This window comes from Aegilops tauschii, chromosome 2, assembly GCF_002575655.3.
Source record: "Aegilops tauschii subsp. strangulata cultivar AL8/78 chromosome 2, Aet v6.0, whole genome shotgun sequence".
Lineage (NCBI taxonomy): Eukaryota > Viridiplantae > Streptophyta > Magnoliopsida > Poales > Poaceae > Aegilops > Aegilops tauschii.
In genome coordinates, this window is record NC_053036.3 from 475,095,597 (window position 1) to 475,118,231 (window position 22,635).

Here is a 22,635-nt window from a genome sequence, read left to right on the forward strand (position 1 = left end):
TTTCGCCCAACGCGCCTGGAGCCAACTCATCCATTATCCGACAAGCTGACTGCCGCAGAACGCCAGCCTCTGCTTCCAACGATCAACAAGATCAAAGCCCTGCTAGGCAATGGTCTGAACGGAATTGACCTGGTCCGGGTCTGGATCTCATGGCGGGTGATCCCATTGAGCCGCCGCCCCGGCTTAATGTGTGAGTACACCGGGCGAAAGGATGACCCGCAGAGGCACAGTCGCAATGATCTTCCAGAAGACGTTGCTGAAGAAGAGACCAAGGCTCTTTTAAACGAGAGCCTGGCAGACTGTGGAAGAATCGGGCTAGCCCCGTTCTGCAAGACCAATCCAGCCCCAGCGGTAAGCCGCTGACTTTAACCTTTCCATTTTGTTTTACCTGTCATCTTACTAAGAGCTCATTACTGTATTTCTCAGGCTGATGATAAATTCTGGCGGGTCAAGTATGACCACGAGGCGGCCAAGAAGGCCAGGAAGGCGAAGAAAGCCGCCAAGAGAGCCGCCCCTCGCAAAAAGGGAAACAGACCCACTGCTTCGGAGCTGCTGCAATTAAGCGATAGCTCCGAGTCAGAGGTAACCCTTAAATCTTTTAAATTCTTGCAGTATATGTTGTCTGATGCTGTCCGCCTTATCAACACTTGCTTATTGACAGGATGACACCGGCGCCAGTAACCCGGTGGTCGAAGAGGTAACATCACTTTCCTCCGGCTCGGAGCCTTTACCGCAGCTGAAAGTCCGAAGGGTAACCCGGAAAGTAAGCTTTTCCCATCGATTAGCTCACCGAGACCCTCAATTTCTTTTGAAGCAGCAGGTTCACGAGAGCCGGCGTCACACCCGGGCCCGCAAGGACACCGACCTCTCCACTGGGTTACCCGACGCAACAAAGGAAACGCCGCACTGAGGTTTTTTCTCACATGTACCCTTTTCATCCATTGGCGGGTGTCATCCGTCAGCCACTCAACTCTTCTGACTCCAATTACCAGGAGACCTCCCCCTCCTCGGGTGACTCCATGCAGTCAAGTCTGCCGGCCTTCAAGACTGCCCCCGGGTAATAACAATCTCCTTACATTATCTGTCTGTACTTACCCTTTGTATGCCTAACACTTCTGCCTTTTCAGTGCCCAGGAAAAGCTCACCAAAAGAGTAAAGAAGACCAGGTCAGCCGGAGTGCCCGACTTGCCTGAGCCGGAGACGACGGCTCAAGAGCCGCCAGTCGCCTCCGCCCCTGAAGCCACCATTCCCATGGATACGGCGCCTGAAGCCCCTGCCCCGACCACCAAGACAACGACCGAAGCGTTAGCTAACCCGGAGGCCTCCGGCTCAGCCCCACCAGCTAACGACCCGGACGTGGTAATTACCCGGACGGGGTTTGTTGAGCCGGGAAGGCCGAACGCGCTGGCCAAATGCTCCGCGAGGGGGGAGTTGCTGCAACCCCACCGGGTGAATCTGGATCTCTCCAGCTACACCGACTTAAGTATTGGAGAACTCGTCTCAGGCTACATCAGCCAGGTTCACAAGAGCCGGGACGCCGAGATCGCCATGGTCAACCAGATCCAACAAAAATCTGAGGTAACCTTCTGCTGTTCTCTTACTTTCCGCATAGTGATCCTTGCCATTCTAGCCCCCAAGTCTAGGACTTATACTTGAATATGTTGTAGACTTTAGATTCCGGCTTACTGAACTGAGCCGGCCGTACATAGATAGATACGTTCAATATGCATTAGCCCCCAAGTGCCAAGTGTCTTTGCTTGGAAAGCGCTTGGGACTTTATAGAATGACTGTTAATAACCCGGAAATACATGCAGGCTGTTGGCAAGAAATTAGAGTCGGACCTGGCGGATCTCAAGAGCCGGCTGAAGGCACAAGAGATGGAGACCCGGAAGGCAAATGCCAAGTTTGTCTCCAGCATCGCCGCTCAGGAGAAATTGAAGACTGAATTCGACGCTGGGCGGAAGGCCTGGGCTGAGGAGAAAGCTGCACTGGTGACCCGGGCAGAACAGGCGGAGAAGGCCCTCACTGAGAAGACCGCTGAGCTCTCCGGTCTAAAGCGCCAAGTGTCCCAAATGGTAGCTGCCATCTTCGGTAAGTTGCCTCACCGGTTTTCATTCAAGTTGGAATGTTTACATCTCTTAACTCATCCTTATCACCGGGTCATCTGATGTTGTTTAAACAGGTTCCAGAAGCGCCAACTTGAACCAGAGCGTGGTCACCAAGTTAAAGGCCGTGTACACCCTGGTGGAACAGCTCTACACCGGGTCACAGCGGGCCTTAGCTGTGGTGGCCCTGTCAAATGAAGTGCCGACTCATCTGGCCGAAGTCCTGCGCCGGCTTGCAGTTCTGCCGCAGCGGATCCAGGAGCTACGACGAGCATCCGCGAGATCCGGAGCAATCGCCGCACTGAGCCGGGCCAAAGCCTTCTTGCCGGAGCTAGACCCGGCAGATATCGCCCTGGGTTACCCCAGCCTGAAAGAAGACGGCTCAGCGTTCGACCAGAAGGACTTCGCGGCTTGTGTGAAGGCTGTGCGCCCGGTGGCCACCATCATCGGGAACGACACCGATTTAACCAAGTATCAGCCGGGATACAACGCGGAGAATCAGAGGATTCCAACCCCTCGCTATGAAGCTATCAATCTGATTCCCCCGGCTCGCCAGCACACCTTCGCCCCGGAGATTAACCCGGCCGGGTTAATTGATGAAGAAGCTCAGTTCGAAGCTCTCAGCGGCATCAACTGGAAGTCGTCGACCTTCGAAGCCTTGGGATCAGCCGAAGCAGAAGATGAGCCGGGGACTTCAACTCAGCAGGCGTTATAAACCGGCTAGCGGCTCACCAAACAACGCCCCATCCTTGAAACTGTGAAAGACTTTTGTAATAGAGTAGGTGCAACAATTTATCTCTGCCGTGCCATCGTGCACGTAATGAATGCTGAAATCCTTTGAAGTCATTCTTGTGATGCTCCTCCGGGTCGTAATTATCCCTTTGTCCTTCTCAACCTTAAAAAGTGCCTTCAAATATCTGCATAAAAAGGCAAATTACAAGTCGCAAGGCGGCTTACCGCCCTGAGAATCAGGTGTTTGAGACGGATAACCCGGGATACGAACCAAAAAAGATTGGTCCTTAACTATACTCGAACATAGCTGTGATGACACACTTAACAGCCTGTAAGCATGCTTTCCGGGTTAAATAACCCGGGTAGCACGGTTGGTACCTTAACTCGAATTTATTTGTTTTGATGACATCCATGATGCTCAACTAACAAGATAAACCAAAATTAAGCCGGCAAGTGAAACCCGGCAGTACATACTTTGACATGATCAAAGCAAGTTTGTGGTAAAATATAAAAACTTAAGGGCTTCCGGTTCGAATACGACCAGAAACTCGGTCCAAAGGGGTTAAGCTAAGATTCGGATGCGATCATATAGCCCCCAGTGGGTTTGGCGATGCCAATCAAGAGGGTATCGACAGCTATGTTCTCTTTGGTTCGAATACGACCCATGTTTGAACAGGAAGGCCCCAAGTGATTCTGAAAATTTGTTTAACGACGCTGATTCGAATACGATCCACGTCGGCTCTCAGAGGGGTTACACTATGATTCAAATATGACCAGAGGCAACTTCCCAATGAGCTCGGCACTTTGCCAATCAAATGGGTATCGACAGCTATGTTCTCTTTGGTTCGAATACGACCCATGTGTGAACAGGAAGCCCCCAAGCGACTTTACTGCTTACAGCTAGATTCGAAGATGATCATAAGCCAGATCTTCTGTAAGTCAGCATGTAACAACACACATTTTTGGAAGAGAGCAAAGGACAGAGGTCCTGCTTTATTGCTTTATCATAATATATACATGGCTGAGATAAATATGTACATCACAAGAGTCGGAAGCTCAAGTGTAGTAAGGCCGAAGCTGAGCTATGTTCCACGGCCGACGGGTCTCCTCCTCAGATTTACGTGAGTCCTTCTGCTCCCGGATATCAATGAGGTAATATGACCCGTTGTGCAAGTTCTTACTGACCACAAAAGGCCCTTCCCAAGGTGGGGATAACTTGTGTGCATCTGTTTGATCCTGGATGAGCCGGAGCACCAGGTCGCCCTCCTGGAAGACCCGGGATTTGACCCGGCGGCTATGATAACGGCGCAGGTCTTGTTGGTAAATCGCTGAACGGGCAGCTGCCACATCACGCTGTTCGTCCAGCAAGTCCAGAGCCTCTTGGCGCGCCTGTTCATTATCCGTCTCAACATAAGCCACCACACGAGGTGAATCATGACGGATGTCGCTGGGGAGAACTGCTTCTGCTCCATAAACCATGAAGAAAGGCGTGAAGCCTGTAGACCTGTTAGGAGTAGTGTTGATGCTCCATAAAACGGAGGGCAACTCCTCCACCCAACAACCTGGCGTTCGTTGCAAAGGGACCAAGAGCCGGGGTTTAATGCCCTTCAGAATCTCCTGGTTAGCTCTCTCAGCTTGACCATTGGATTGGGGGTGTGCCACTGAAGAGACATCAAGCCGGATATGCTCTCTTTGACAAAACTCCTCCATAGCGCCTTTGGACAGATTAGTGCCATTGTCTGTTATGATGCTGTGTGGAAAGCCGAAGCGGAAGATCACCTTTTTCATAAATTGAACCGCCGTGGCTGCATCACACTTGCTATCTGGCTCAGCTTCCACCCACTTCGTGAATTTGTCCACTGCCACCAAGAGGTGGGTCTTCTTATCCTTGGACCGCTTAAAAGGCCCGACCATATCAAGCCCCCAGACCGCAAAGGGCCAAGTGATCGGGATCATCCTCAATTCCTGAGCCGGCACATGAGCCCGTCGGGAGAACCTTTGGCAGCCATCACATTTACTGACCAAGTCCTCTGCATCAGCGTGAGCCGTCAGCCAATAAAAACCATGACGGAAAGCCTTGGCCACCAGAGATTTTGAACCGGCATGATGGCCACAATCCCCTTCATGGATCTCGCGCAAGATCTCTTGACCTTCCTCAGGGGAGATACAACGCTGGAATGCCCCTGAAACACTGCGATGATGCAACTCGCCGTCGATAACAATCATTGACTTAGCCCGCCGGGTTATTTGCTTGGCCAGAATTTCATCCTCAGGCAACTCTCCCCGGGTTATATAAGCCAGGTATGGCATTGTCCAGTCTGGTATGATATGAAGAGCCGCCACCAGTCGCGCTTCCGGGTCAGGGATAGCCAAGTCCTCCTCTGTAGGCAACTTAACCGAAGGGTTATATAGGATATCCAGGAAAGTGTTAGGCGGCACCGGCTTTCGCTGAGAGCCGAGCCGGCTTAAAGCATCAGCCGCCTCATTCTTCCTGCGGTCAATGTGCTCCACTTGATATCCCTGAAAGTGCCCGGCAATGGCATCAACCTCGCGGCGATAAGCCGCCATTAGAGGATCCTTAGAATCCCAGGTGCCTGATACTTGCTGAGCCACCAAGTCTGAGTCACCAAAACACCTCAGCCGGCTTAAGCTCATCTCCTTAGCCACCCGAAGACCGTGGAGCAAAGCCTCGTACTCAGCCGCATTATTAGTGCAAGGAAACATCAACCGTAGCACATAATGGAACTTGTCACCTTTAGGGGAAGCCAAGACCACACCAGCCCCCGAGCCCTCCAGCTGCCTGGACCCATCAAAGTGAATAGTCCAATAAGTGTTATCCGGCTTTTGCTCGGGTACTTGTGACTCTGTCCAATCATTGATGAAATCTATCAAGGCCTGAGACTTAACAGCAGTGCGTGGCACATATTTGAGGTCATGAGGTCCAAGTTCTATAGCCCACTTAGCAATTCTCCCTGTAGCCTCTCTGTTCTGGATAATATCACCGAGAGGGGCGGAACTGACCACAGTGATGGGATGACCTTGAAAGTAATGCTTAAGCTTCCGGCTCGCCATAAACACCCCATATACGAGCTTCTGCCAATGCGGATACCGCTGCTTGGACTCAATGAGCACCTCACTGACATAATAAACCGGCCGCTGAACCGGATGCTCCTTATCCGCCTCCTTGCGCTCCACCACAATAGCCACACTGACGGCTCGTGCGTTTGCCGCTACATACAGTAGCAAGGGCTCCTTATCAACCGGAGCAGCAAGGACGGGGGGCTCTGCCAGTTGCTTTTTCAAATCCTCGAAGGCGGTATTAGCTGCATTATTCCAGACAAAGTTATCAGTTTTCTTCATCAATTGATATAAGGGCATAGCCTTCTCACCCAAACGGCTTATAAACCGGCTTAACACAGCGATGCGACCCGCCAAACGCTGAACGTCATTTATACATGCCGGCTTAGCTAGAGAAGTGATAGCTTTGATCTTCTCTGGGTTAGCCTCAATGCCCCTGTCAGAAACCAAGAAGCCCAATAGTTTGCCTGCAGGAACACCAAAAACACATTTGGCCGGGTTAAGCATCATCTTATAGACCCGGAGATTGTCGAAGGTTTCCCTTAAGTCATCTATCAGGGTTTCCTCCTTGATGGATTTAACCACAATGTCGTCCACGTAAGCGTGAACATTGCGCCCGATCTGCTTATGAAGGCAATTCTGCACACAACGCTGGTAAGTCGCCTGTGCACACTTGAGTCCAAAGGGCATAGACACATAGCAGAAGGCTCCAAAGGGAGTGATGAACGCCATCTTCTCCTGGTCCTTAACTGCCATCTTAATCTGATGATACCCGGAATAAGCATCCAAGAAACTTAAGCGTGCACAACCTGCCGTGGCGTCAATGATTTGATCGATACGGGGGAGAGCAAAAGGATCAGCCGGACACGCCTTGTTCAAGTCCGTGTAGTCCACACACATCCGCCAGGTGCCGTTCTTTTTAAGTACAAGCACCGGGTTAGCCAACCACTCTGGGTGAAAAACCTCAACAATGAACCCGGCCGCCAAAAGCCGGGCCACTTCTTCACCAATAGCCTTCCGCCTCTCTTCGTTAAATCGTCGAAGGAACTGCCTGGCCGGCTTAAATTTTGGATCCACATTGAGAGTGTGCTCAGCGAGTTCTCTAGGTACACCTGGCATGTCAGAAGGTTTCCATGCAAAGACGTCCCTATTCTCACGGATGAACTCGATGAGCGCGCCTTCCTATTTCGGGTCCAGATTTGCACTGATGCTGAACTGCTGAGATGAGTCACCTGGAACAAAATCAACAAGTTTAGTCTCATCGGCTGATTTAAACTTCATTGCTGGTTCATTCTCCGTGGTTGGCTTTTTCAGAGAGGTCATATCTGTTAGGTCAACATTATCTTTATAAAATTTCAACTCTTCTGTGGCACAAACAGACTCTGCATAAGCCGCGTCACCTTCCTCACACTCCAGAGCCACTTTCCGGCTGCCGTGAACTGTAATGGTCCCATTGTGACCCGGCATCTTGAGCTGTAAGTACACGTAACACGGCCGTGCCATGAACTTGGCGTAAGCCGGCCGTCCGAATATAGCATGGTATGGACTTCTTATCTTGACCACCTCAAAGGTCAACTTCTCCACCCTGTAGTTGTTTTCATCACCAAAAGCCACTTCCAATTCGATCTTGCCGACTGGATAAGCCGACTTACCGGGTACCACACCATGGAAGATAGTATTTGACTGGCTGAGGTTCTTATCAACTAGCCCCATACGACGGAAAGTCTCATAATAGAGGATGTTGATGCTGCTGCCTCCATCCATGAGTACCTTTGTGAACTTATAGCCTCCCACCTGAGGAGCCACTACTAAGGCTAGGTGGCCCGGGTTATCCACCCGGGGAGGGTGATCCTCCCTACTCCACACTATGGGCTGCTCCGACCACCGTAAGTAGCGTGGAACCGCCGGCTCAACAGCATTAACAGCCCTCTTGTGAAGCTTCTCGTCTCGTTTGCACAAACTAGTGGTGAACACGTGATACTGTCCACCGCTAAGCTGCTTCGGGTTGGTCTGATAACCCCCCTGCTGCTGTTGATGACCCTGACCAGACTGTTGATTAAAGCCCCCTTGACCGTTCTGAGGACCGGAATTTGAACCGCCGCCCGGGCCATGAAAGCCGCCGGCGGCTAAGCCGCCGCCCGGACCATTGTAGTTTTTAAAGGCCTTCATGATAGCACAATCCTTCCACAGATGAGTCGCTGGCTTCTCTCTAGAGCCGTGTCTCGGACAAGGTTCATTCAACAGCTGCTCCAGAGAAGGTCCTGACCCGCCGCCTCGGGGAGGGGGCCGCCCCTTGCGTCGCTGGTTGTTGCCTTGGGTGTTGGCTACGAACTCCAGGCTGCCATCGGCCTTGCGCTTGCCTCCTCCTTGATTCCCCGGGTTAAACTGAGGGCCCTTGCCATTGCCGTTCTTCTTTCCCTTCCCTGTCCTTTCATCATCTGAAGGGGGATCCTTGGTACCATCGGAATCAGCGTATTTGACAAGAGCCGCCATTAGTGTACCCATATCCGTGCAGTCACGTTTAAGCCGCCCAAGCTTCATCTTTAGGGGCACAAAACGACAGTTATGTTCTAACATCAAGACTGCCGAGCCGGCGTCCATCTTATCTGATGAATGTATGATCTCTTTGACCCGGCGAACCCAATGGGTCGTGGACTCACCCTCCTGCTGCTTACAGTTAGTCAAATCCACAATTGACATAGACTGCCTACAGGTATCCTTGAAGTTTTGAATGAACCGGGCCTTCAGCTCAGTCCAAGACCCAATGGAGTTCGGTGGCAGCCCTTTTAACCACGTGCGGGCAGTTCCATCCAACATCATGGTGAAATACTTGGCCATGGCCGCCTCGCTGACCTCTAGCAGTTCCATAGCCATCTCATAACTCTCAACCCAGGCCGCAGGCTGTAAGTCAGCTGTATAGTTAGGCACCTTCCTAGGGCCCTTGAAATCCTTAGGTAGACGTTCATTCCGGATGGCCGGCACCAAACAAGGGACACCCCCGGTCCTGGTAGAAATACCCACATCAACGGACGCCGCTGGATAAGCCGGGGGGGGTCTGATAAGCCGTCAATTGCGGCACCTGCTCCGCCTCTTGCCGTGCTTGGTCTGCGGCGTAAAAGGTTCCAACATGAGCCGGGCCATGGCCAGGGGGTGGGTCATGGCGTCGGACATTACTTGAGCCGGTCGCCGAGACCATGTGCCGGCTGTAACTCGGGCTCTGGCCTGGGCGAGGAGTTGAGTGGATCCTGTCCCGGCTGTAGGAGTACGCCTCTTGCTGCGCTAGGGCTGTCTGCAGGAGTTCCCTGACCCGGCGGGTTTCGACGGCTGCCGGAGAATTACCGTCAACGGGAAGAGCCGCCAGTCGTGCTGCCGCAGCTACCATGTTCTCCAGCGGGTTATCGTAATGACCCGGGGGTATCGGCACATACTGAGGCGGGGCAGGGGCCGCCTGGGGAGGCCCCATTACTAGTGGCTGAATAAGGGGTCCCGACCCGGGCGCAATGACCCCTGGTGGGTTACTGGATCCCGCACCCGGCGTGTTGAATAGATTGCGCGGATCGTAAACCGGCGGGAGTCGAGACTGGGCCTTCTGATGCCTCCTTCTCATGACCTCGTTGGCCGCGTTCTGATCCATCGTGAGTTGGAAGGACTGCGCCTGAATCAACTGAGTCCGGGCGTCGAGAGCCGCCCGCTCCGCCGCCAGCCTGATCCCTTCTGCTGCAAGATCCTCTTTTGCTTTCATCAGATCCAATTTTAACTGTGCCACCTCCGCGTCATGCTGGGCTTGATCTGCCGGGTCAACCGTGGCAGTTAACAGGGCCGTCATCTTATCTGTGAGATCCATCAGCACCTGAGCCGGGGAAGGCTCCGGGGTTTCTGATCCGGTAGCGGGGTTCTGAACAGGCTGCGCACCAGCCATAAAAACTCCGACCTGACTTGGCGGCTCAAAAAGGTCCGGAATACTGTTGCCATCGGAATAACTCATGAGCCTGCCATCTTGAAGTTGGTACAACGAGTTTGACTCATCAGCGGCCGACTCGCCGTCAGAGCCGGCGGCCGCCTCATCCCCAGACCCAGATGGATCGGAGGGCTTTCCATGGATGCATCCCACAAAAGCGCGTTTTAAGGCAGGCCGGGCCCGGGCGGGTTGTGCGCGCTGAGCCGTTTCGACGAGATCGGCGCAGAGACCCGGCTCGGGGCCCGGCTCACCAACCTTGCCAATGAAGACATGAATTCCGCCAAAGGGGACCCGGTACCCGTACTCCACTGAGCCGGCGTCGGGGCCCCAGTCCGCGTCGTCGATGTAGAGCCTGCCACGACGACTCTTGGTCATCCGGCCCACAGCGTATCCCTTGAGCCCTTCGAAGCTGCCCTTCAAGAACTCAAATCCACCGTGCGCTGGCCCCACGGTGGGCGCCAACTGTCGTGGAATTTTCACGGCAGATGTCCTTGGGCTAGGACTTAGTCGTGGAGCCATCGCAACTAGGAAGCTTGAAGGGGTTATGCGGGACAAGGAACACGAGGGTTTATACTGGTTCGGCCCCTTACGGTGAAGGTAAAAGCCTACGTCCAGTTCGAAGTGTTATTGATTAGGGTTACGATCGCCGGGGAGCTAAACCGCTATCCCGGCTCTCGGAGAGATTGTTGTCACCCCCAAACCGTTGCCGGGTCGTCCCTTTATATAGGGAGGCTGACGCCCAGCAGCCCTTAGAGTCCCGGCCGGCTCATAAGAGTGTCCGGCTCGGGCTCTAAAACAATACTTGCCTTACACTACAAGTCTACTATAACAATGATTGTAACTACGGGCTTTAAGCCATATCCGGGTCTCAGCCCATCTCTGGCCCATTATCCTGAAACTTAGCTCCGGGCTTCTGGTAATGATCCTTGGAGTAACCCGGCCCTCCTGGCGGGTGACCCCCAGGTCTATATCCTAAACACCGGAGGTGCCTACTACTACGTGGAGGTCGCTGACGACGACCAGGAGTAGTTTAGGAGGATCCCAGGCAGGAGGCCTGCGCCTCTTTCGATCTGTATCCCGGTTTGTGCTAGCCTTCTTAAGGCAAACTTGTTTAACTTATGTCTGTACTCAGATATTGTTGCTTTCGTTGACTCGTCTATGATCGAGCACTTGTATTCAAGCCCTCGAGGCCCCTGGCTTGTATTATGATGCTTGTATGACTTACCTTTTTTTAGAGTTGTGTTGTGATATCTTCCGTGAGTCCCTGATCTTGATCGTACACGTTTGCGTGCATGATTAGTGTACGATTGAATCGGGGGCGTCACATACGGAAAGAGTAAAGAGACTTGCCGGTAATGAGATTGAACTAGGTATGGAGATACCGACGATCGAATCTCGGGCAAGTAACATATCGCTGGACAAAGAGAATTGCATACGGGATTGACTGAATCCTTGACATCGTGGTTCAACGGATAAAAATCTTCGTTAAATATGTAGGAATCAATATGGGCATCCAGGTCCCGCTATTGGTTATTGACCAAAGAGAAGTCTCGGTCATGTCTGCATGATTCTCGAACCCGTAGGGTCGCACGCTTAACGTTCGGTAGTGCTAGGGTAGTGTTGAGATATTAATAGTGGAAAGTCCGAAGGTTGTTCGGAGCCCCGGATGGGATCCGGGACATCACGAGGAGCTCTAGAATGGTCCGGAGGTAAAGAGTCATATATGGAAAGTTATTATTGGGGTTTCGGAAAAAGTTTGAGTTTTTTCGGTATTCTACCAGGAAGGTTCTAGAAGGTTCCGTAGTGGGGCCCACCTACTTTGGGGGACCCACATGAACGTCGGTGGGGAAAGTCCCCACAACCCTGGTCTAGGCGCACCAAGATCCTCCCTTAAAAGGAATAGTATCATATCCCGAAGGGACAAGATCAGGATCCGTAAAAAAGGGGATATCGATCTATGGGGAAGGAAAGGAGGGATTTCCTTCCTCTCCCTTTGACCAACGACCCTAGGGCCTTGGAGGGAAAGCCACCAGCCCCCTTCACGCCTATATAAAGGTGGGGAGGCATTGGGGGAAGCCCCCATTCGACCCTTGCCCGTTACCTCTCCCAACTCCTCCCACGTTTTACCGATACGCGCTTGGCGAAGCCCTGTCGGAGTTTCGCTGCCACCACCACCACCATGCCATCGTGTTGGTTTACACCTCATCTACCTCCTCTCCCTCACTTCGTGGATCAAGAAGGAGAGGACGCCGCCGAGCCATACGTGTGCTAAACTCGGAGGTACTGCGCGTGTGGTACTTGGATCGGATTGGATCGCGACGCGAGTATGACTACGCCAACCATGATCTCTAGATCGTTAACGCTTTTGGTCTACAAGGGTATGTAGACACCACTCCCCTCTCGTTGCTACACATATCCTAGATTAGATTTTGGGTGTTTCATAGGAATTTTTTTGATTTTCATACTTCGTTCCCCATCATAAACTATTGAAGCATTTTTTCAGTTTTGCTAATTTTCATCCGATTGAAAACAATTCATTTTCAGTCAGATTTTGTGTCCGTTCGATCCTTGCGCAGCAATTCGTGCATGGTCCCCTCATTATTTGTTTATTGGTCTCGTTGTTGTGTTTATGGTCTCCCATTAACTCGTGTCGCTGCATGTGTGTTTTCCCTCTTGACTTTGTAGTTGTTTCCTCTTTCCCCTTTTATCTGCGACTGTTCAAACAGAGATTTGGAGAGAGAGAGAGAGAGAGAGAGAGAGGCCATCTCCATTCAGAGCTCCCCTTCTCTCGTTGCTTGAGGCGTTCGGTTACTGTTGTCGGCCCACTAGTGGTTAGAGTGCTCTTCCAAGTGGTTTGCATCTGTTGTTCTCTCTCCTCTCCATTCATTGTTCTTTTTCTAGATCTTGGCGGACGTGATTCGTGAATTTTGTGAGTTCTCACCCGTCCAATCCTAGGTTGTTCATGTTTTTGCCTTGTTTTTTAGCTCTTCAAATCGATTGGAAGGATCCCTTGCTTCAAGTTTAGATTGTTGTGGTCGGCTTGCTGGTGGTTGGAGTCTTCTCTTCCCAACGGTATGTTCTTCTTCTTCATCATCCATTACTCTATTTTCTAGATCTGTGAGCTATGGTCCTACAATTCTGTGAGTCCACTGATGGTTGTGCTTTGTTGAATCTGTGAGCTATGGTCCTCCAATTCTAGGTTGTTCATCTACTTTGTGTTGCATTTTGCTGTTCCCATCCTTGTGTTTTGGGTCAGCCTTTTGTGCTTGTGTATGTGTAATGTTGGTGCAATTCTAGAGTATTCTCTGCAATATCCTCTCGTTGGAGAGGATTTAACTTTATAAGGTTATTAGATTCTTATATGTTGCTTCCCATCTTGAATTTTTTAGTGGTTGTTGCTCCATAATTCGTTTTGTTATTTTGCAGTAAATTGAGTGAGTTGTCTCTGTAAGTTATGTTTAGGTTAACATACACAACAATTTAAAGTTATTTTGTTGTAACTCAATAATGAATTGCAGTTTGAGAATATCTCTTTAACCCATTATGATATATTAGGTGTTACTTAGTGTTACCTTGTTTTATGAGTAGTGGTTATTGTTTATATTACCCCTGCAGGTTCTAATTGGACGTTTAACTATTTTTCTTACATTAAGCATAATTACACTGTCACGTTATTATATTTCTCCAACAAGGCTACTGTAATTTTCAAGACCCTACCAAGATTTAACTATTTTTTGTTACATTGCATTTATGTATTATTTACAGTGTCGGAAAAAAGTAATTCCCAAGCAAGGCTACCGTAATTTTTACTACTCCTTTAGGGTTTAACTGGTTTTCTCGTTATAGTGCATTTCTGTATTATTTATAGTGTAAAAGTATTATAATTGTGAAGCAATGACAAGCGAACACACACACGGGCACATATTTACGAACTTTAATGAGGAAGCTTAGTTGGAATCATCTGATTGAAACAAATCAGAGTAAGGGGTCACACCCCCTGAAATTCAAGGGGTGAAGGTGTGTCTATGAAGAATCAGGCTGTAGGTGGGACTGTTAATCCATTAGTCCCAACACGGTTTGGTGAAAAAAATGATGGAAGTCCCATCTAGACTAGCGTAGATTATGTGGGAGTAAGTGGGATCCTACTTAACAAATGCACTTGCAGGCTTGCGGCTGAAAACATCGGTAGATGCTTATGGATGCCTCAATTTAAAGAGCAGATCCCGAAGCAAGTGTCAGGGTTGGGGCTGCTGTTGACCTGCCAATCGCGTCCGGACGAGTCGAGGGGATCGTCGATTCTTGATTGGAACAGCGGTGAGGCGAAGGAGGCAGAAGCTGCGAGGTAGGGGAGGGGATACGTGCGAGCCGGAAGAGGTGGGGTGCGAGGAGGAAGAAGCAGCCGTGGAGCGGCGGCGGCGGCCATCGATTCTCGACGGCGGTGGAAGTACGCTGCGACGCCGCCCTCAGCTCCCTGCATGAGAAGCTATGTGGATGGCCTTTTTTTTAGAAGAAGCTATGTGGATGGCCTAATAGGGTACCAGTGGGCTAAAGGGGCTAGCCCATTTAATTTCTTTCTGGTCCAACAGGCTCCCACTATTGCGTTTATCAAACTGTTGAAGCATACTTTTTTACTTAACTTGTCCTAAATTATTATTTTTACGAGAATGAGAACGCTTTGAGATACTCTCATGATTTTTCGGTAGCCTTTTTTTGTGAGTGTGTTTTCTCGGTAGTCTGTTTCTTGTGAGATGACACATCCTATTTCCCTAAAAGAAAAGACACATCTTATTCGCAATCTCAATCTAGCACGTAAGGTAACACATCCAGCCAGTAACCCAGTGTACGGCACACGAGCCGCGCAACACGCACGCACGTACCGCCGGTATCTCACACGAATGGTGCCTCCTCGCCCTGGGCGAAGTAGGCGCCGGTTGGCCCGCCGCCAGGCAGCAGCGCCACCTTGGCCAAGTTGCATGCGCCCTCCTCCGGCGTCAGGACCCCGAACCCCATGCTCATGTCGGTCTTCACGAAGCCTGGGTGCGCGCAATTGACGCGCAACTCAGGGTGCCTCCTCGCCAGGATCCTCGAGTAGGCGTTCATGGCGGCCTTGGACACCTTGTACGCCGAGAACTTCGTGGGCCACCCATGCATCTCCAACGAGCCGGCCTCGAAGTCCTTGATGAACTTCTCGAGCAGCTCGTCAAGCCTCCCCTGTGTCAGGTTGTCGACGTCGTTGAGCTCCTGCCTCACCTCCTCGTTGCCAATATGCTGCAAAAATTGACACGGAATCCCTCACATGTTGTACTGGGTTAGCTATGAATGATCAGTGGGAAAAAAGAGTACTAGCTTACTTACCCTTAGCAGTCCATAATTGGAGGAGACGTTCACTATTCTTCCTTCGGAGGAAGCTTGAAGCAGAGGCAGCAGGGCTTCGATTACATGCTTAGTACCGTAGTAGTTGGTCTGCACGGTGTTCTTTGCGCTGTCGATGGGCTCCCGGGCATTCTTCAACATCCACTCAACTCTCTGGTGGAAATCAAGGCCAGCGAACTGTTGTATATGTATAGGCAAATAAACTTGTTCAGTCTGGTGTGTCCGAACAATTTTGGAAAAAAGTCGCGCCGATTTCACTTTAACGAATGAACCAATCAAGTAAAATTGCTCGCTGCGCTTGAGGCCTATCCTTGGTTCTTGGTTGGGTTCCTCCAGGAGTATATATAGCAGTAACAAATTACAAAAACGCTAAGAAAAGAAAAGGACAAAAAAGGTGATATCACCTTTTCCTCGTTGATATCGAACTCTTGGCCGTACTCAACCCCACAAACCGCGGCATTATTCACCTGCAAATCATCCGAGTACATCCATCCATCCATCACCGGTGCTTCAAACCTTGGATGCTGCTAGCAGCCGTGGTATACTAGTAATAAACTGAAAATGAAACGAAAAGACTTGCCAGAATGTTTAGCTTGCCAAAGCGGGCCTTGAGAAAACCAGCCAGCGCAGCGGCGCCCGAGGCGTCCGTGATCTCCAGCCGATGGAAGACGACACCAGAGAGCCCCAGCGCTTTGAGCCTCTCCACGGCCTCCCCGCCCCTCGTCTCATCCTGGGCCGTCAAGACGACGGTGATGCCGCCGCTGGCCAGCTGCCGGCACACCTCGAAGCCGATCCCCTTGTTCCCTCCGGTGACGACGGCGACCCTTGCAACCCCAGTGGATGAGATTCTTGCAAGTTGTAACTTGTAAGGCTACATGGCCACGTCAAGAGCTGCTAAGCGCGTATAGTATAGGATAACTAACCTCGTGTTTGGCAAGCTGGGGAGGATGGCTCCTTCCATGAGGTCGGGCGCACAACGAGCTCCAACAGCACCTGTGATGGCAGAGGTCGATGGGCCGCTCCTCGCAATCTTGACACCAAAAATCCTAGAGCTATCTGAGACGGTTATGGTTATGGTTATGGGAGGAAGGAGAGCAAGACACTTATAGCGGCTCCGGTCGGTCGCCGTTGTGGTGCTCGTCGTCGTCTTCGTCCGGCACAAACATCGAGCATGATTTATAGCATCCTCACAAAAGGATCAACTTTTGGCAAGTTCGAAACATTCTGAAAGTAAAACCGGACGAAACCATTACACGTACAGTCACACAAATGACACCACGCCATCCCTACCAAAATAAGCACCCATCGGGCCATCGTCGGGCAAGAGAGCGACCTTCACCAGGTTGCTAGCGCCCTCCTCAAGCGTCAACACTCCCATGTGCATCGTCATGTCGCTCTTGACAAAACCAGGCGTCAAACAGTTGATGCGCATCGCGGGGAACCTCTTGGCAAGGATCCTCGTGTATGCATTCAGGGCAGCTTTGGCGACTTTGTAGGCCGACGAGCCACCGGTCGGCCACCCATGTGCCTCTATCAAGTTGGCCTTGAAATCTTCTAGGAATAGATCCAGAAGCTCCTCTAGTCTCTTTTCAGTAAGGTTGTCAATGTCGTCGAATTCCTTCTTCAGTTCTTCGCTGGTGAAGTTCTGCTCAAGAAAACGATACTTATTAGAAGGAACTAGTTTCTGAACCTGTGCTTTCTGACAGGGAGAAAAAGATCACATGGAGATGATGAAGGATGAGGATTTGGAAGAAAAAAAAATCCATATCCCACAATCCAAAAAATGTGAACCTATGTTGTATTATTTGGAATGAGCACGAAGCTAAACTGAAATAAGATCCTGCTTAGTGCATCTGACAAAACAAGTTAAACTGAAATAAGATCATTTATGCGAACAGGCATGCCCTATCTCTTACTCCCTCCGTCCCATAATATAAGAACGTTTTTGACACTAGTGTAGTGTTGAAAACGTTCTTATATTGTGGGACAGAGGGAGTATTTAATACTCCGTAGGACTGTAATAATATTCTGGAAGACACAACACAAGGCTGCACAGATACTTTTTAAAAACTAAAAAACTAAATAAAGTGGTAAAGAAAGCTATATCAGAAACATACTGGCACAAATAATGTTAAATATATTTTCTGACTAGTAATTGGTCTTATCGATCTGTAGCGTGGTTAACAACTTACCCTTAGCAGTGAAAAGCCTGATGAGACATTGACAATTCTCCCAGAGGAGGACCACTGAAGAAGAGGCAGTAGTGCTTCCGTGACAAGCTTTGCCCCATAGTAGTTTGTTCTCATGCATTCTTTTGCTTCCTCATATGTCTCCTTAGAATTTTCTTTCATCCATTGAACTCTTTGATCTACATCCATGCTTTCAACCTATCCATGCATAAATAGGTTAATTATTACACAACATCTTATTAGAAATGCAGAAGCCTAGATGCTAGGCTGGTTGGGTCAGGCAGGAGTATTCATCTTTAAAATCTAATTAAAGTATATGAAGTGAAGCACCAATTAAACTATAAGTTATTTTTGTTAACTAAGCGAGTTGAGGCCGACCCACTTCAAATTTTCTCTATCCATTAATAACTTAATCTTGGAGCAGAACACGCGTTATAGGAATTAAATTAATAAATGGAAAGGATCGGGTATTAATTCATGAGGAATTCTGCTTGCATGCCCAAACTTATAATAAAATATTCATTGCTCCTGTATGTAATATGGACATCCATCAAACACCTCTTTCTTGATTGCCCAATGGCAAAAATACTATGGCGGTCTATCCACATAGCATTTAATATTACTCCTCCGAATACTATTAACACGTTGTTTGGGACGTGGTTAGATGGAATAGATTCGGAAACGGCGAGACAGATTCGTGTAGGAGTATGTGCTTTATTATGGGTAGTATGGAACTGCAGGAATGATATGGTTTTTAACAGAACAACAAATTTTCACTTCTTGCAGGTTATTTTCCGGGCCACTGCATTGATCCGTATGTGGTCGCTACTCACTCCGACGATGCCAGGGAGCGTATGGTTACTGGGTCTATCCGGTAGGAGACGGTAGCACGGGCTATCTTCAACCGGTTTGGATGGCGGTCATGTAATAGGATAGGTGTTTAGTTTCCATCTTCTATATGCCAGCCGGTTGTGGCTTTTTTTTTTTCTTCTGTTTTTGCCCTTTGTGAGCTTTGTTTACCTTTGAGACCTGAAAACTTTGTTGAACCTTTTTACTTGTTTAATAATTTGGCCGCATGCATCGAACTGATGCAGAGGCCGGGGGATAACCTCCTTTTCGAAAAAAAATGTAATATGGACATCATTGAAATGATATATTTTAAGGAAAGTTGTATATTTTGACACATAATTCACTAAACAAATATAGTGGCAACAATGGAGAATTTTAGGACTTCAACTTCGATTAATGATTTCTACAATATAATATTCTAGTTTCATCTTGTATTGCAACATCAGTGTGATGTGTTTTCTCAAACTAAACTATGCTAGTTACAAAAGAATGATGGTGCGGTTGATGAATGATTTCTGGAATCCAAGCTTCTATGTTCACCCTTAATACAACATCGGTAAGATATGTTTTCTCATACTAAACTACGCTCTAGGAGTTACAAGAAACAGTGATGTTCATGCCTGCCACAGTTGATAGATACCAACAAACGACTTATTATTGTTTTGACTTAACCTGATTCTGAAATAGGTATATATTACTGCTGACAAACTGCAATCCTATACAGAAAACATCAAAATGTTTCGCTTTAATTACCTGTTCTTGAACTTGTGCAAACAGAACTGGATCTCGATCAACACCTGAAATGCCTGCATTGTTAATCTACAAATAACAAAAATCACATGATTATGGTGATGAATTGGAAAAATCCGAGAAAAATCACTTCTACATAAACACCAATGAGAAGTCAATAATGTGAACAGCGTAGTTTACCCATATCAACCACAAGCCAAGATTAACTAGTACAAGCCTGGTAAAAGAAATCTACAGCACCGATACTTGTTAACAGAACTCTTAAATTCATTTCAAAAGTATTCAATGCAACAATGTGCTGAGTAACAATTTCTGCACCTTCAGATGCAATTTTACTAAGTTCACCTTACACCTAAGAGTCCGGGAAAAGAAAAGTGCACTTCTATGAATCTATGATTCTATCTGACGAGCTCACAGTGGAACAGCACGAATGTACACTTGCGCGAGCCCAAGCCCGCGAGGCCCTAAATTCAAAGCGCAAACCGGAGTTACACATACCAGGATATCGAGCTTCCCGAACTGATCCCTGACGAAATCCGCCAGACGGGCGACGCTGTCAGGGTCGGTGACATCCAGCTGATGGAAGACGACGTCAGCACCGGAGCGCCTGACGCCTTCGACCGTCTCCAGCCCCCTCGCCTCGTTCCTCGCCGTCAGCACGACCTTGAGCCCCTCGGACGCCAGCTGCCTGCAGGTCTCCAGCCCGATCCCTTTGTTCCCTCCGGTGACCAGGGCGATCCTAAATTACGCACATAGCACAGCGCGTGCAGAAATTCCAGTAAATTCGCTGAGCGGGGTACGGAAAGGGGAGGTAGATGGAGTGATCGAACCTCTTGCTCGACGGATTCGAGGTGACCGCCTCCATCTTGATCTTTCCCCTCCGACTCGTCGCGGCGTGTCCAGCACTGTGTGAGCTCTGGAGTCGACAGCCTTGGAGAAGATGATGATACGTTGTGCATTTTCCGAAGTCCCTAATTAAATAGTACTCTTTGTAAAGGTCAATTTCACGTTTCAGGTTATAACAAATGTCATACTGCATGTGCGTCATTTTTTGTAATCTGAATTTTTCCATAGATTCGTTTATACAAAATACTTTATCTCTCAAACCGCGTGTCTAAAAACCGTTTTTGTTGTTGAATTCCTCGCGTCGAAATTTTTAAAATATTAGATTCTGCGTTGATAGTTGTTGATGAACTTTTTTTTACAAAAAACTAGATGAAAAAACGAACCGGAAGCATATTTTTTTTCTTTCCTCGCGGAAACAAATCCGCCTCTCACGGTAGGAAAAAAAACCTTTTTTTACCTTTCCAAGAGGCACGGCCGTGCCTCTAGCAAAAGAAAATCTGTGCCTTCACAAGAAGTAAATCCATGCGTCTAGCGGAAGGAAAAAAAACCTTTTTTCTCTTTTCGAGGGGCGCGATCGTGCCTCTCGCGGAAGAAAAAAACGTGTTTTTTCTTTGCGACGGGAACGACGGTGCCTCTCGCGGAAGCAAATTTGTGCTTTCGCTAGAAGTAAATCCGTGCCACTCGTAGAAGGATGTTCTTTTTCTTTTCCGAGAGGCACGGCTGCGCCTCGCAGAAGTAAATCTGTGCCACTCGTAGAAGGACGTTCTTTTTCTTTTCCGAGAGGCACGGCTGCGCCTCGCAGAAGCAAATCCGTGCCTCGCAAAAGAAAAAAAATCGTTTCTTCACGCAAATTTGTTTTAAAAATATTTGTCCAAAAGCTAAGAAAAACCAGAGAAATCCGAGAAGCCAAAAAAATCATCTAAAAGCCGAAAACTCTTATAAAAACTAAATAAAAAATAAAACTTGAAGAGAGCACCCAAACCGCGACACGTGACGGTGGCTAAGAGCGCGCCAAGTGATACACTTTCAACCCTCAAACGGCGTCCCTGATGGGCCTTGGTAGTAAGGCAACAACAAGTGCCAGCCATGACGTTTGTGGCCGAGCTATCTTAATGAGCTGGCGTGTCAGTCTGTTTCAACATTTTTCGTTCTCTTATCTTTTTATTTTCTCCTTCCGCTTTTCCTTTTTTTTACTTTACTTTTTTATTTCTTCAAATCTGAGATCGTTTTTAAAAATTCGTGAACCTTTTTTATAAAATCCAAAACACAATTTAAAATTCATAAATTTTAGAAAATCGTGAACAAGTCTCAAACAGTTTTTTTTAAACAATAAAAATTGTCAAAAATATGACTTTTCAAACTCATGAACGAACATTTTTTTAACTTTCTAGCATTTTTTTGAACTCGCGAACATTTCTTGAATTTATGGATATTTTTCAAACTCGTGAATATTTATTGAAATTAGTAAAACAAATGAAGTCGTGAATATTATTTGAAATTCAGGAACACTTTTTGAACTCAAGAACATTTATTCAAATTTATGAACATTTTTAATTCACTAACATTTTTTAAATTCATGAACTTTTTTGAACTCATGAACCTTTTGTTAAAATCGTCAATATTTTTTGAATTCGTGATTATTTTTAATTAATTTTTTAAATCAAGAATACTTTGTGGATTCAAGAACATTCTTTTAAATCACAAACATTTTATGGATTCAAGAACATTTTCAAAATCATGAGCATTTTTTAAAATTTTGATATTTGTTTGAAATCTCTGGCATTTTTTATGAAGGAAAAAAGTGATAAAAAAGAGAGGAAAAAAGCGCGCGCATGGGAGGGGGTGCGTGTTTGGGCGTCAGGCGTCGCCGTGTGGAAGAAATAGTAGGTCCCCTATCTTAATTGGACACACACATTTCTTGGGGCGAGCCATGACGTTGGGCCGAATTGGCATGAACTAGGTCGATGGGGTCATCATTCTATGTGGAGTTGTAGGATCGAAAATATGTATAGAGGGGGGTGATTAGACTATTTGACCAAATATAAATCTATCATTTTCTCAATTTTAGTTGTGGCCAGATTTTAGCAAATCTAACAAGTCAAGTATCAGCCTACGCATGAATTCTAAGAGTATAGCAACGAAAAATAAAACATTGCACATGTAAGTAAAGGAATGGTTTGGAGATTTCAAATGCAATGAAAACGCGATGATTTTTGGTGTGGTTCGGATAGGTGGTGATATAGTATGTCCACGTTGAAGGAGGCTTCAACCCACGGAGGGTAACGGTTGCGCGAGTCCACGGAGGGTAACGGTTGCACGAGTCCACGGAGGGCTCCACCCATGAAGGGTCCACGAAGAAGCAATCTTGTCTATTTCACCATGGCTTTCGTCCACGAAATACTAGTCTCACTCGGGTAGATCTTCACGAAGTAGACGATCTCCTTGCTCTTACAAACTCCTTGGTTCAACTTCACATGATCTTGGAGGCTCCCAAGTGACACCTAGGGCCTGTTCGGAGGGATTCCGCTCCACAACTCCACTCGTGGAGTAGGTGGAGCCGACCCGAACTGGATAACTCCGTGGAGTTGGCAGCATGGAGCGGAGCGAGCTACAGGCAGAATTCTCGGGGCGAGGAAAGTGGCGCTCCACAGCTCCTGGAAACGGAAGAGTTCAACAAATTTACGCAAGGCTGCCACCGATAAGTGAACGTACCGGTTCGTTCCGAGTTATATCTCTCGTGCTTGTGCGTTTTCTA

General features: G+C 48.3%; 2 protein-coding genes and 1 long non-coding RNA gene across 4 annotated transcripts; 1 reads left to right on the forward strand and 2 right to left on the reverse strand.

The window, feature by feature from the left end:
• The first annotated feature begins 12,493 nt into the window (after nt 1-12,493).
• LOC120973608 (uncharacterized) lies at nt 12,494-14,551 on the forward strand. Of its 2 annotated transcripts, XR_005768805.3 has the most exons (3): nt 12,494-12,725; nt 12,858-12,945; nt 14,039-14,551. It is a non-coding gene; the product is annotated as an uncharacterized lncRNA (long non-coding RNA). The 2 variants fall into 2 exon arrangements; XR_005768804.3 differs by having other exon boundaries at nt 12,494-12,945.
• An 89-nt stretch (nt 14,552-14,640) lies between these two features.
• LOC120973607 (salutaridine reductase-like) lies at nt 14,641-16,276 on the reverse strand. Its single transcript, XM_040399450.3, has 5 exons — nt 16,170-16,276; nt 15,827-16,070; nt 15,651-15,713; nt 15,229-15,423; nt 14,641-15,141 (listed from the first exon to the last, which is right to left on the reverse strand). Exons 1-5 carry the CDS (start codon nt 16,205-16,207, stop codon nt 14,761-14,763), a joined length of 921 nt encoding a protein of 306 aa, XP_040255384.1. The 5' UTR covers nt 16,208-16,276; the 3' UTR covers nt 14,641-14,760.
• A 122-nt stretch (nt 16,277-16,398) lies between these two features.
• LOC109768420 (salutaridine reductase) lies at nt 16,399-20,033 on the reverse strand. Its single transcript, XM_020327142.3, has 5 exons — nt 19,865-20,033; nt 19,533-19,773; nt 19,038-19,103; nt 17,439-17,633; nt 16,399-16,891 (listed from the first exon to the last, which is right to left on the reverse strand). Exons 1-5 carry the CDS (start codon nt 19,897-19,899, stop codon nt 16,508-16,510), a joined length of 921 nt encoding a protein of 306 aa, XP_020182731.2. The 5' UTR covers nt 19,900-20,033; the 3' UTR covers nt 16,399-16,507.
• Between the last annotated feature and the right edge of the window lie 2,602 nt (nt 20,034-22,635).